Source organism: Trachemys scripta, chromosome 8, assembly GCF_013100865.1.
Source record: "Trachemys scripta elegans isolate TJP31775 chromosome 8, CAS_Tse_1.0, whole genome shotgun sequence".
In the NCBI taxonomy this organism is placed as follows: Eukaryota; Metazoa; Chordata; order Testudines; family Emydidae; genus Trachemys; species Trachemys scripta.
The window spans coordinates 21,163,149-21,176,514 of NC_048305.1; the positions used below are offsets into that span (position 1 = coordinate 21,163,149).

Genomic DNA, 13,366 nt, shown 5'->3' on the forward strand with positions numbered 1-13,366 from the left:
CAGTCAGGGGACAGGGAGCAGAGGGGTTTAGATGGGTTGGGAGTTCTGGGGGGGGGCTGTCAGGGGGTGGGGAGTGGTTGGATGGGGCGTGGGAGTCCCAGGGGTCTGTCTGGGGGTGGGGGTGTGGATAAGGGTTGGGGCAGTCAGGGGACAAGAGGCAGGGAGGCTTAGATAGGGAGTGGAGTCCTGGGGGGCAGTTAGGGGCAGGGGTCCCAGGAGGGGGCAGTCAGGGGACAAGGAACGGGGGGAGGGTTGGGGGTTCTGGGGGGGGCGGGAAGCGGGAGGGGCAGGGGCGGGGCGAGGGCGGGGCTCCTCCCCCCCCTGTCCCCCGCCCGCCCCCCCCTGCGCCCCCCCNGGGGCTAGGGCGGGGCTCCTCCCGTCCTCTTTTTTGCTTGCTGAAATATGGTAACCCTAGTGTAACTATAAAACAAACCAGAGCCTAGAATAGTACCTGTTCTTAGCAGGCACGAACAGCCAGTCTGAGAGCTACCTGAGACAAGGGAAAAGTAACAGCTGACATACCTTGCCACATTTCAAGTGGCTAATGTGGAATGCAGCACCACTCAGGTTTGGCTTGTCTGCCCCTCGGGAGGTGGAAGGGCAGCTGGGCGGCGCTGTGACCCCGTGCACCAGGCTGCAATACCACTCGGTTTGGAGTCCTCTCAAACAGGGTTACCGGGTCCCTTTCCCCCTCTCCCCCCCCCCCACAGGGTGGTCCTGAATGTGGGAAATGTTCCCTTCAACTGGGACCAGGGCCTTGAGGGGGCTCAAAGCAGGACAGTCCCGTGACACCCAGGACTGTGAGGAGGTCCGAGCTAAGTCTGTTCTAAGTAGAGACTCCTTCAGGCTGTTTATTGTTTGGAGGGAGAACCTGGTTTCTGAGCACACCTGGGATGGAATCTAGACGTGGCCCCTGCAAGAAAACCGGGATTTCTGCACATACCTGGAATGGCTCTAAGTCAGCCCTTCCCTCCCTCCCTCCTTCCCCAGGAGTTTGTCTGGAATGTAGCAACATACTTACAGAGGTTCACAAGTCTCTGCCGCTATGTGTTTGCTCTGGACAAAGCCAATGGTCCCACTGCTTGTGGATTTCCCCACAAACCACTGCAGTCCTGGTATAAGAAAACCAACAACCTCTATGCTGTCTCCCTTGGAGAAACTCAGTTCATCCCATCCTCTCCCTCTGTGATCCTCTGTGGCCGTGCACCGCCCCTTGCCTGAGAAACAAAGGGAAACAATCTGATTTCAGTGGGTTGGCCCAATTGCTAAGCATATTTGGACCTTCCCTCGTTGGAAGTGGGGTGGCCAATAAGAGATCAGGCTTATGCAGTGGATGAAAACAGGATCCCGTTGTCCCTGATTGATTTGCTCCTCTTTGTGGTTTCTGCGAAGGTGCCTGTGATATCAGGGAGAGGGAGGATTAAGCAATAAAAGCAGATCAGACGCCTGATGGACAAAGACCAAAATCCTTGCAAATAACCCCAATAATGAAGATTGGCGGGGGAAATTAAATGCATGGTGCTCTGCATCATACTGCTCACAGCAGAACTGACTCTGCATTGAACAGAGTTTGCCAGAGATGTGTGGGAATGTTTCATGGTCTGACTTGCAGGTAGGCATGTACTTGCACCCAGTTATGTGTCTAATTTGTATATGCAGTTACCAGAGGAAGCAAATGCCCAGAACTGACTGTGTGCAAACGCACTCACTCAGTTGCTGTATGGTGTTGCAGGGATTGTAGGCACAAGTTTGGTGTGCTCTGGCGTATGTACTTCTGTGTTTCTAATTGTTTAAAATTCAGGCCCTACAGGACCAAGGGAAACAGAGGCACTAGAGAGAAAAGAGAATAAAAGAAAGGTGGAAAAGGGGGGAAAGAATATAAGAGGATGTTGCAGGCTGTTGGCAGCTCTTTCTGCCCTAGGCTGTTAAGGTCAGCCTTTCAAAGCACATACTGTCTCAAGGTCCCATGCAGAATACTGGAGAACCTGAAGATGCTGTTTTTCTCTCCTCCGTTGCTTCTTGTAACTCAAGTGTCACTCTTGGAGCAAGAGAGATGTGCCTTGTGCATCTGTGGGAGAGGCCCTTCCATAGCTGAACCCAGCGTTGTAAGGGCCATGGTGGCCTCATGTTGGAAAGATTGCGTTATTAAAAAGGTGTACACACCAATTGGCTGAGAGGTTGACCCGCTGATCTCCTTGGAGATGCCGCAGTTCATTGGATTGTTCTTCAGAAACCACCTAAACAGCGGAAACCCTGGGTAAACACATCAGTTCTCTCTGAGAATGGTTCACTTGATAAATGTTAGTGTTCTCAGGCCACCAGCCACATTATCAAGGAGAAGGTCAGATGGGTACCAAAAGTGCTCTGGGACCCTTAGGTAGCAGGAGCTCACATGGCACATGTCCAGTGCTGCCAATCCACTAACCCTGGGCATGCCATATTGCTAGGGGGTAGTATGTAAGAAGCGCAGGTACAGGCATCTGAGTGACCCTTGTGTAGCACATAAAATGCCACCCACTTAAAAGCATGATGAATTTCACAGGCTGTGGAGGGGAGTTTCATTGAGCAAGTAAAATGGTTGCTGAGAGTGATGCCCATGTCACGACAGCTTAGCCAGGTATCTGTCATGAGGGACCATAATATTAACAGTAATTCCTCAACAGCCAGCCACTGGGGCAGCCTTCAACTTCAGCCAACTTAACGTAAACCTTGGGCTGTGCTTTTCCTCCCAGTTACACCAGCATAAATCAAGAGTAAGTCCACTGATGTCAAAGGACCAACATCATAAAAGCAGAGTGAGACCAGAATTAAACCCTTGATCTTACAAATATGTTGAAATTCTAGACCACTACTGTTCAGGCACAAAGGGCTGCCCGTCACTCTCAGTGATAAGAGTATTCCCGTACCCTGGATTTGGTGCTGCCCTGGCAATAGGGACCCTGAATGTGCCATGATCAGGAACAAACATTGGGTGGGCAGCACGGCCCCTTGGGTAGAACATCACGGCCAGTGTACTTACTGGTAAAATGGGTGGGACAGTGGCTCTACGGCTGTCACAGCCACCAGACCTCGCTGACCTGTCGATAAGGACATCCCTTCCCATTTCGATTCTTTCCCAATGTCCTTCATGTGGACTAGCTCGTTCTCGTGGAGCTTTAAGCTTTCCTCTCCCCCCTCCATGGGATGAAGCACATTGAGCACTGCTCTGGAAAAGAAGTGACCTGCAAACAGAAGTAGGGAAGCAATTAGCAGTGTTCCTTATATACCCATGCGATCTGGAACCCAGAATGGCTCTGCACCCTCTAAACCACAATCCTGCTGGGATGCATGTCCCCAGATGGGCAGTTGCTTCTCACCTTCCTGGAGTAGCAGACCCAGGTACATGGTGGCCAAGTGATCTTCATCTACAGTAATTCTGATCTCAGTATCCTCCACCAAAGAACAGTTCAGCCAGTATCCATGGTCGAAGAGAAGATGCTCCAAACAGCAAGCCACATAGCCTTATAAACCGAAGAAAGAACACAGTCTAAACACACTCCTTTTCCATATACTCCTAGTCTGTAAAAGGACAAAGTCCCGTTTCTGCCATCCATCAGAGCAGCTGTTTGCAATCAGTGCAGCAACAGCCGCTTTGGTGATGATATTGTCCATCCTTATCAGTGATTCCCAGTTCCATTGTATGCAATGAAGGGGTTAGCCGATATGGACTCAGTGTCTCTTGCACTTAGGGTGACCAGATGAGAGGAAGAAAATATCGGGACACCAGGGGAGGAGGAGGCAAAAAAAAAAAAAAAAAATGCCGGCGGAGCAAAATATTGGGACAAATTGCATCCTGACCAGAGATCGGTCGGGACGCAGGACAAACAGCTAAAAATCGGGACGGTCCCGATTTTATCGGGACATCTGGTCACCCTAGCTGGGTACCATGCTACATACTTCTCCTACACCATCCTTGTTCATTAAGCTTTCCACCCTGTTAGCCAATGGCATCCCTGGCATGGCTTAATGCCTACTCACAGGCTTTCTGTGGCATGGGGCAGTTGAGGATCTGATTCAACCTCCGCGCTTACTGACTATCCCCTCTCCCTAGCTTGGTGTGATGAGTGCCAAAGCCTAAATACCTAAATACCTACCTAAAGCCAAATATGTGGAAAACTTCCAGATTTCTTCTATGGTCTTGAAGGTGAGGAGGAATTGATCCTTCTGGGCCCGGATACAGACCAGCCTGGCTGACAGCTCCTACAGAGAGAAGATAGAACAAGGATGTGAAAGGCCCTGGGGTTCAGCTGGAACTTCTGCCCTGGCAGCCATGCTATGAGGGAAGGACAAAAGGGATGACCATGGTACATTTCATGTTTGCTAATAACAGAAGGGCCTAGAACTGTGATTCAGAACCAGGATTCTGATGTGCTCCAATCTGGAGCTCTGGGACTCTGAGTTCATGGCCAGGGTTACAGGCAGGGCTTTGCTGCCTACTGGAGGCTGTGCCAGTTGGGTCCTTCCAAAAGGAAGGACTGAATCTCTTCAGTTTTTCCCTCCTTATCATCGCTGATGGTCTTTGATGCAGCAGACTGAGTGGGAGGGAATTAACTCTCTCCCCACAAAATCCTTTCCTAACCTTATTGCACATACCAGTGCACTTCTCCTTAGGAAATGCAGATATCTGTATTGTTCAATGGGGGTGGGAGGGCAGTGTTTAATCAAGACAGAGGTACCTCCCAAACTACTGCTCAGCTGGATTTAAGGGGTGTAAGAAATCCTTCCCTCTTGTGACTTGATCCAAGGGACCCTCTGATTCTGAGAGCTGTAGATCTGCCTCTTGAGGTAAAGAGACTTTCCCTTGTCACCAGCAGTTGTATTCATTTCTTCTTCCAGACCGCCAGCCTCTGAGCAGCTGAGACCACCAAAGAGATATCAGCAAAGAGCATGGTGGTACTACTATGAGACTTGAAGAACTGAGGCAGAAGGATAGACCAGGCCAATGAACATTAATACATAGCATCTTTTTAAATTTAGTCTTATAACATCCCGACATCTTCCGTGAACCTTGGCTGACACAAAATGAAAGGGAATTGCACTATCTCTAAAGTGGTTACCATCCATCTATCTGCATAGGCTAATGTTCAGTGGGGTTTTGGCCCCCAATTCCCTCAGACAACTTTGAAAACCTCACAACTCTTTGGCTGCCTCTAGCACCAACCACTCTCCTATCACCATGTGGTTCCCATCCAGTCAAGGTGTATGTGAGCAGTTCCCCTTCCACCATCTCTTGCTCTTGCATGCATACACCTGGGACTCTCACCTTGAAAAGATCACAGACATCCTTGTCATCATTTTCCAGGGCCCACAGCTTCTTCCTTGCTGCCTCCTGCAGCTGGGAGTTGACACACTGAGAAGCGCGACTCTCAACAGAGAACACGAGGGCAATCTCTTTAAAATGAAACACGGCTGATTAAAGAAGAGCAACTGTTACATAAAGAAGAATAAAAAACAATAACCCAAGCACCAGCACCCCACCTGGCCATGTTGGGCACTGACCTCACCCTTAGACCGAACATTAGTCTAGTGGGGTTGGGTTAGAGGACAAGCCAGATGAGTTTGGAAGGCTCATCCTCATGGACTGTCATCCACATGCAAAACCATCACATGACTGTGTGTTACAGTCTGACTGGCTGACTCTGCAGAGGACAGGCTCCAGGACTGGAACATCAGAGCACTGCAGCTCAGGACTGAGATGCATTGGCTTAGCTGTGTGGAATAGCAAAAGGTGCAGTTGCAGAGCTGCAGACCCTACAGTGAGGCTTGCTGTGTGGGAGAAGCTTGCACAATGCCTGCCTGCACTGGCTTTGCTCCATCTGCTGCTCTTAGTCTTTCACTTTTATGAACTTCCCTTAACCCTAATGGGGATTACTTACAGCCTGTAAGGGTGATTAGGCACTGTAAAGAAGGAGGAAGGTATTAAGGTATGGGACATGGCGACATCTGACCAGCCTAGCTGTGTCCTGCTATGACACCTGGCATTAAAGCCGCCTGGCACAGAGTTTGCTCCCCCATGCCCCACCCATGCCTCTGACCCTCAATTAGCTACATTGCTTAAATAACACAGGTCAGACCAGTGCTCACCCCAAGTAGTTTCTCTGGATGCTAATATTAAAGAGTAAAAACTGGTGGGCTGGGAAGATCCATTTGGTCAGTGGGTCAGTCTTTGCTACATACTATCATTAGAAACACTCACCATGGACAAGACAATATCTTACCAGTTGGAAATCCTTCCCCTACAGCCAATGACACGGACTCGGTCTCCAGAGGGCTCTCTGCTACCTGTGCAGGCTGATCGCCTGGACCCAGCTGCCTGGGGTTACCTAACAAGACATCACGGAGACAGAAGGGCGGTTGCCAGTTTTCACACAGGAGATACAGTAAATTCTACCCTACAAAACGCTCTTAAAACAAATGTAGGGGGTTACACACTGTCTCTTATACACCACTACCTCGATATAACGCTGTCCTCAGGAGCCAAAAAATTTTAACCGCGTTATAGGTGAAACCACGTTATATCGAACTTGCTTTGATCCACCGGAGTACGCAGCCCCGCCCCCCTGGAGCACTGCTTTACCGCGTTATATCAGAATTCGTGTGATATCGGGTCGCGGTATATCGGGGTAGAGGTGTATCACCCTGACTCACGAATGAAAGAGAGAGAGAGAAAGATTAGTGGGATTATTGTGTTCTTAATGACCCTCACCATGGAACACCCCTTAATGACTGTCTGGTTTTGCCCCAGTACAGGAGTAGTACTGAGCTGTGGTGCTTGCTTTCAAGTCAGACCCTGATCTGGGCAGTAACATGACCCTGTAAAAGCCACATCTTGGGAGATCCTGTAGTTCTTACTTTTCTTCAATGCAGGAGGTTCAGTAATTTGCATAATTCCTTTCTCATCATCTTGCCAGTCAAAAGGAGATTTTCCTAACTGCTGGCTCAGGCCAGCATCTGAAAATCAAGCCTCATTCTTTCTGCTTCACACATCATCAACCATGGCCATAAAGATTCTGGAATTGGAACCTTAGCCGGCAATTACATTAATGATGCCTGAAGTGCATTAAAATCCAGCTTGCTCTTCCACAGCTGCATTGGCTCTGCAGGGATAACAGGATTAAAACCCAGTTTTTGTCAGGAAGCCGATATGACTTGTAAGAGGCACCAAGAGATGAGAGACTGTAACAATGCAGCTGCTTTTGTAAGTCACTTTTCTGACCATAACTGTTCTCTAGTGTTCTTTTTATTTAGTCAGCTTTGCCAGTTTGTAAAATAAACTGCCATTTGCACATGGAATTATAAACCATATTTATAGTTAGCAGTAGAAAAGACAGCCCCAGGCGGCTCATTTAGTGAGCTTTGCTTACACGCAGAGGCCCCTATCTAAATGTCTATATTTCACTTTACATCTGAGGAACTCAAAGCACTTTACAAAGGAGTGTAAGTAGCACTATCCCTATTCCCCAGTTGGGGAAACTGAGGCACAGGTGAAGTGACTTGCCCAATGCCTGGAAATAAGTCAGTGGCAGAGCCTGAAATAGACTCTAAGTCTCCTGACTCCTCTGTAATGCCCTATCTGCTAGACCACACTGCCTCAAAGACTAGGGCTTGACTAGTGTTCATTTCACAAGTCCCTCCCCCATGTCACTTTTTCTTTCCTTTCTCCACACTTAATGCTCTTATTGCTGTTATAACAAGGACAGCCTTATCTCCGACCCAGTGTGGCCAGTAGCCCTGGAGGAGGCTGATTGACACCAACATTGCAGTGTCCATCTCATTGTGACCCAGTGGGATGTTCCCCTTTTCCAGTTTTCAGGTACCTGATGCCATGGTCTCCTCCGGGAAACATTTTTCTTGAGGCTCAGCTGTGTAGTTCTGCAGACTTGACCAAGTGGGCAGAAGTATGGCTGGGGTGGGAGAACAGGAATCCGGCTCTTCACCTGAAGAACACATGGTGCAGACAGAGCAGATCAGACACATAGTAGGGTATTCTTGGCCATGGGACCCCGCTGGAATGGTACATCAACAAAAATGAAGGGCAGTGCTTCCAGAGTGTTGCATCTACTCACACTGCTGCTGCCGCGGGTTTCCCAAACAGCCCTGGCGGGACATTTGTCTCAGACGGGCTCAGCAGCGGAGCATGGACGACTGGGGGACAGGCTTGCCTCACCAGTGTTTATTTTTATTCCTGCTGCCTCGGAAAGGGAACTAGGAGCGCTTTGGTTACATGAATTGAAACTGGTTGTCGGGTTTCGTGGCAATTCCCGACAGTGACTCATTCACCCCCCTCCTCTGAGATGATATTTTGTAACGTCTAACAGCAGGTCTCCTGAGCGAATCCCAACCCCGGGCTGAATGCCTCCTCCAGCAACGGGTGCAAGAGAACAATGGGCCAGGTTTGTAACTCAGCTACCGCAGTGCAAATTCACAGGGATTCTGCTGCTGTGGACTCACTCCAGATTTACGCCAGAGTAGCTGACATCAGGATCTGGCCCTCCTCTCCTTCCAGGAGAGAGAGAACCTAGCGATTCAGAGAAGTTAGCCTGGGCGGAAACCATCCCTATTAGATCATCCAGCCAGTCTTCATGCCACCTCAGGACTCCTCCCTACAGTACATTCTCCAGCATGCTAGCTCTGCCAGATCAGGTCACCAGGCCTGACAGCACCAAGACAAAGGGGCCTGCCATGTGCATTCAGAGCTAAAAAGGCAAACACCATGAGATGATGCTGTCTGCAAGCCCTACAATTGTCCCAAGGAGCCGTCAGTCAAGAGGCAGAAGTGGAGGCAAAGGATTGCTGAAGGTTTCTCAGGGAAACCTGGAAGAAAGTTCCGCACAAGCAAACTGAATGACTCCTTCCTTCCCCTCCCTGATGACACAGCTGGTTTCTGCAGAATGCTCTCACTGCATGTCAAAGGCAGAAGCACCGGCAAGCCAGTGGTAAGGGAAAGGGAGGGAAAGAGAGAGAACAGCAGCTATCCCTGTGCATGGGTGAGCAGTCTGACAGAGCCAGACCTGAACACGAGGACCTTTCCCGGCAAGTCTGGCAGAGCTGTGAGATATAAGGCTAAAAGACTCACAGCTCAGCATTGTACAGTAGCTAGGAGAATGCAGGGGGCTGATATCCTTACAGACAGCTTACCTGTGCACCATAATGAAAGATCCCTTTGCAAAGGGGCACCAAAGCAGCAGCCCATGTGTCCACCATCCCACCCAGACCCCGAGGCCGGCAGGTCGTCCCTTCTCACGGCCTTGGGGTGAGTCCGGTGCTACCCAGCCCTGCAATGGCGCTCCGTCCCCACTGGCACTGGGACTCAGACTCTCAATGCACAATGCATCTTTTGATGGCTGCTGGGCATCTGCGAGGCGGGGGGGTGGGGCTGGGCCCGTCTCCCAGGCCGGTGCGGCTTCAGCTGCCCACTGTCAGCTCTGTGATTCCAGTGGGTTCGTTTCTCTCTCTGTCTTTTCAGATCATATCTTGAATGCCATGCAGTACATTCCTGGCATTCCAGGCTTCAGCGATTGGTGGAAGAAATCCACATGTAGGCTTTGGTTGGGGTTCTCCTGGAAGCCATCTGGACCCCCCTCTTCTGCTGTCTTGCCTCATCTTAGACATACACCCTCTCTGCACTGACACTGAATTCCCCTCCATCCCTGCCTGCAAAAGCCAACCCTGCATCTGACTTTTTCACAAGCACCTCTCACCTGCAGTAATAATATTGCTGTGGCTTCTCTAGCATCCTCCATCCGGGGATCACTTTGCAACCTTTGATGAATTAAGCCTCACAACCGCCGTGTGGATTAGGAAAGTATTATTCTCCCCATTTCACAGATGGGGAAACTGAGGCCCAAAGAGGAAAATGACTTGCCCAAGGTCACACAGAGTTCATGGCAGAGCCAGGCATTAAACTCTTATTGCCCAGTCCTTAATTCTTGTCACAGGCCTATCTTTGAGGCTGTATTTGCATTTATAATGCATCTAATTGCACAGGGAGAGGTCTTAAACTCATGGCTTAGGTCACTGAAGAGCAACACATTGGCCTGAAAGGTCCTTTCCCACCCCCAGACTCAGAGTGCCAGGTGTCACTGCAAGCTCCATGGCGTTCCCCCCAGTAGGTAGGCACATTCAGAGTGGCAGATGCCAGCAGAATCTCTATAGCCAGGGTGCAATTTAGCCTCAGCCTATCGGACAACCTCCAAAAGTGCCCAGGGGATGGAAAGATGGCATGGACAGTGCTCTTGGTAGGAATAGGGGGGTTAAACCAGGAACTGAATGGTCATAAACCTACCCAGGATAACTTGCTTTGGTTTTCATCTGTAGCATCATCGGCTGAGGACATGACTAGTCTAAATTAGCAGTGCTGTGCCTACCCAAAGTAACTGTGTATATCACACCCTTCCTGCTGTGTTGCAGGGCACGGCCAAAGGGAACAATAGGCCAAAGAGAGAATTAAAGGAACAAGTGCTGATTTAGAAAGTGTTTCCTCAACTTAGAACACTACTAAGCCAGGCCAGACAGTGGCTTGTACTTCTCCCCAAGAAGCAGCAGCATGACAGAGTGATGGACAGCACCTAGCACGGTGTAGTCCTCCCGGGCCATGACTGCGCCTCCTAGGGACGACAGTAATATAAATAATACTAATGACTGGGACAGAAGGAGGCAGTGTGGCTCAGCCTAGTCCATTTAAGCATGCATGGCAGTGTCTGTATCCTACAGGGAATTGCTCCTTGGCCAAGTTGGTACTGCCGCCTTGGGTATCAGTGCATTTAGCCCGGTAAGCCCCCAGCGCCGAGTACTCCTAACTCGAGCTGGTCCAACCAATTCCAGTGTAACATTGTAGCCATCAGAATTTGCTGATTCAGCAAAACTGAATCGTCTTTGCGGAGACAGTTTGATTTTGACAAAGTTCGGATGGGACCCCAAGCATCCTGCCAGCTCACCCACCCAGCTCCATGTCAGCCCACCTGGAGAGCTGCTGGGGACTCCAGGCTTTCAGGGACAGCCCACCAGGCAATCTGTCTGAGAGTCAGAGACTCCAGGGCACCAGGGCAGGCCACTATCAAGATCTATTCAAAGCCAGGGACCCCAGGGCTTCCAAGGTCTGTGGCCTCGAGGGGAGCCAGGGTTCCAGTACCTTTTGGGGAGAATTTCAATGTTTTCGTTCCTATTCAGAACAAAACCCACATTTTGAACTATCAAAATCCTCTGCCACATGCAATTCTCTTTCTCTGCCCAGTTCTACTCCTATCCTCCATTACTGCCTAGCTTCGGTTTAGCCATCCCTGCCCCGGGACCCAGACTCTCACCAACATCTTGTTGTGACTCGCCTTCTTTGCCACCTTCCAGACATGCTGCAACTTCCTCTTCCTGGCTTTGTTTGTACAGGACAAACAAGCCCTGTTTTCCTAGTCTCTCTGCAAAGCTGTGCAGCTGAGGGGAACAGACAGAAAGTGGGCTGGAAAGCAACCACGCTGGATTCCCTAGTATTGCCCCATTGGTCCCTCCAGACCAAAGGAGCATGTTCCTGGCTGTAACATAAGAGACACTGGAAATGGGCTTAACTCACAAAGTTTAGCTCCAGATTTTGAAAACCCCTAAGTTAGGGGGTACTTGGCCTCCCAGTATAAAGATCCAGGAGCCAGTAGGGAAATTCAGATTCAGGTGTGGATTTCAACTGTCCCTGCGAAAGCAGGGGGTTGGGGGTGCGGGGAGAGGGGTAATCCCTCCCAGACAGGTGCTGCTGTGCTGGGAACAAATTTTCCAAAGAACTTGGCACCCAGCAAAGCACTTCCCTCATTTCCTACCTCTCCAGCCCCCGCCCACCGAGCACTTGGAAATCTGGCCCCAAGCTCAGTGAAAAAGCCTCATCCTAGTGACTAAGCAAATAGTTTCACATGCAGCCCCTGGTTTTGGGCGCCACTGGTTTGAGGAGGAGCCTCACCTGGTTTAGGTGAACAGCCAGCCCTGTGAAAGGCATGAGCGGTCTCCATTCCCAACTCCTCATGGGAGAGGGGTCCCTACCCGAACCCTCCAGCACAACTGGCACTAGCTGCCCCCTGCTTGGCAGTCTCTGGAAGGAAGCCATGTTCTGAGTGAACCACAGAGACTCACTTCCCAGCCCTCCCTTAAGGCTATCCTCCAGGTCAGCGTCAGTGGGGCGCACTAAGCCATGGGGTGGGGACCTTGCCCTGCGATTGCCTATTGCCCAGGCTTTGCCTGTACTGGTAATAACACAGCAGGCTTCGGTCTCCAAGGCTGTCACAATAGCACCTTTCACCAACACTACATTCACTTCAGTAAAACCTGAAAGGTTGCCAGCTCTGTTCTGCGTTTCCCTGCTCATTAGACCTGTGAACTCTGAGTCCCCTTAGAAACCAAACTAGTCTGTTCTGCTCCGGCTCTTAGGCCATGCCCATCACCAAGGTATCTGAGCGCCTAACTCAGTTGGGACTGAAAATCCCAGCTCCATTTCCCCAGCGCCTCCACTGGGCTGCATGTGGCTGTGTACCATTCACAGGGCTGTTTGAAATGCCTGCAAACCCTGCCTCCCAGCTATGTTTACTCAGCTGAGAAATCTCACAGGTAGGCAAAAGGCATTGCAGCGGGACAGGCAGATTGCCACAGAAGGCAAATGCAACTGCCCAGCACAGTGAGCGGCTGTACTGACCTGATTCTTCATCGGCACAAGGTCGCACTGCTCCCCAGCATTCTCCCTAGGTGTCTGTGCAGGTCAGACCCTTCAGGAAGTGCCCCAGAGGGACTGCGTGGGCACCCTTGTGCCTGAGGATAGCAGCACTGCTGTGTGTGTGTTTATGAGCCAGGCAAGCAGGCACAGCACAGCCACTCCCTCGCACAAGGAAAAGAATTTCTTGTGAGAGCAGCTTATCATCCAGGGGACCTCTGTTTCCCAGCAGTGCTGCTGAATGCTGAGGTCAATGAGTTACCCAGGAGCTGTGCTGTAAACAGCTCAGCGCTTTCGGATTCCTGGCTCACAGAAGGGAAGCACCAAAGCTACCTCGGAGCTGGGTTTCCAGCAAGTAAATCCACAAGGGGCTGGGGAAACAGGTTGGGGTTGTTTTGAGCCAGATTAGCATCAGTCCAGGCTGGACCAGCAGCCTGTCCGTCTTGTTCTTGAGCTGTTGTTTTGACTAAACAAGCTATTCCGGCCTGGCTACCTGCCCTGCTCTCCTGCTTCTGACTCCCCTCTGTGTCCTTGAAATTGAGACGTTTTAATGCTGGTTAAATATCAACTCTGAGTGGAAAAGCTCTGCTCTGTCATCAGGCCCTACAGCAGGTGGCAACAGAGACAACCCCAGGCAAGATGGCTTGG

The 13,366-nt window shown here is 50.5% G+C and overlaps 1 protein-coding gene across 5 annotated transcripts in view; it reads right to left on the reverse strand.

Moving 5' to 3' along the window:
- The window catches only part of SH3TC2 (SH3 domain and tetratricopeptide repeats 2), a 28,342-nt gene extending 15,187 nt beyond the window's left edge, over positions 1 to 13,155 (reverse strand). For 3 of the 5 annotated variants that reach the window (XM_034779056.1, XM_034779054.1, XM_034779053.1), the window contains exons 1-9: positions 9,178 to 9,984; positions 7,857 to 7,976; positions 6,258 to 6,362; positions 5,303 to 5,448; positions 4,134 to 4,239; positions 3,357 to 3,500; positions 3,020 to 3,221; positions 2,164 to 2,237; positions 1,022 to 1,217 (exon numbers count right to left, since the gene is read on the reverse strand). In XM_034779056.1, coding sequence (XP_034634947.1) covers positions 1,022 to 1,217; positions 2,164 to 2,237; positions 3,020 to 3,221; positions 3,357 to 3,500; positions 4,134 to 4,239; positions 5,303 to 5,448; positions 6,258 to 6,362; positions 7,857 to 7,976; positions 9,178 to 9,232 — 1,148 coding nt within the window. In that variant the 5' untranslated portion in view covers positions 9,233 to 9,984. Of the gene's footprint in view, positions 1 to 1,021; positions 1,218 to 2,163; positions 2,238 to 3,019; positions 3,222 to 3,356; positions 3,501 to 4,133; positions 4,240 to 5,302; positions 5,449 to 6,257; positions 6,363 to 7,856; positions 7,977 to 9,177; positions 9,985 to 12,703 lie in introns of those variants that run through there. The other 2 variants (XM_034779057.1, XM_034779055.1) reach the window with 2 other exon arrangements.
- Positions 13,156 to 13,366: the final 211 nt, after the last annotated feature.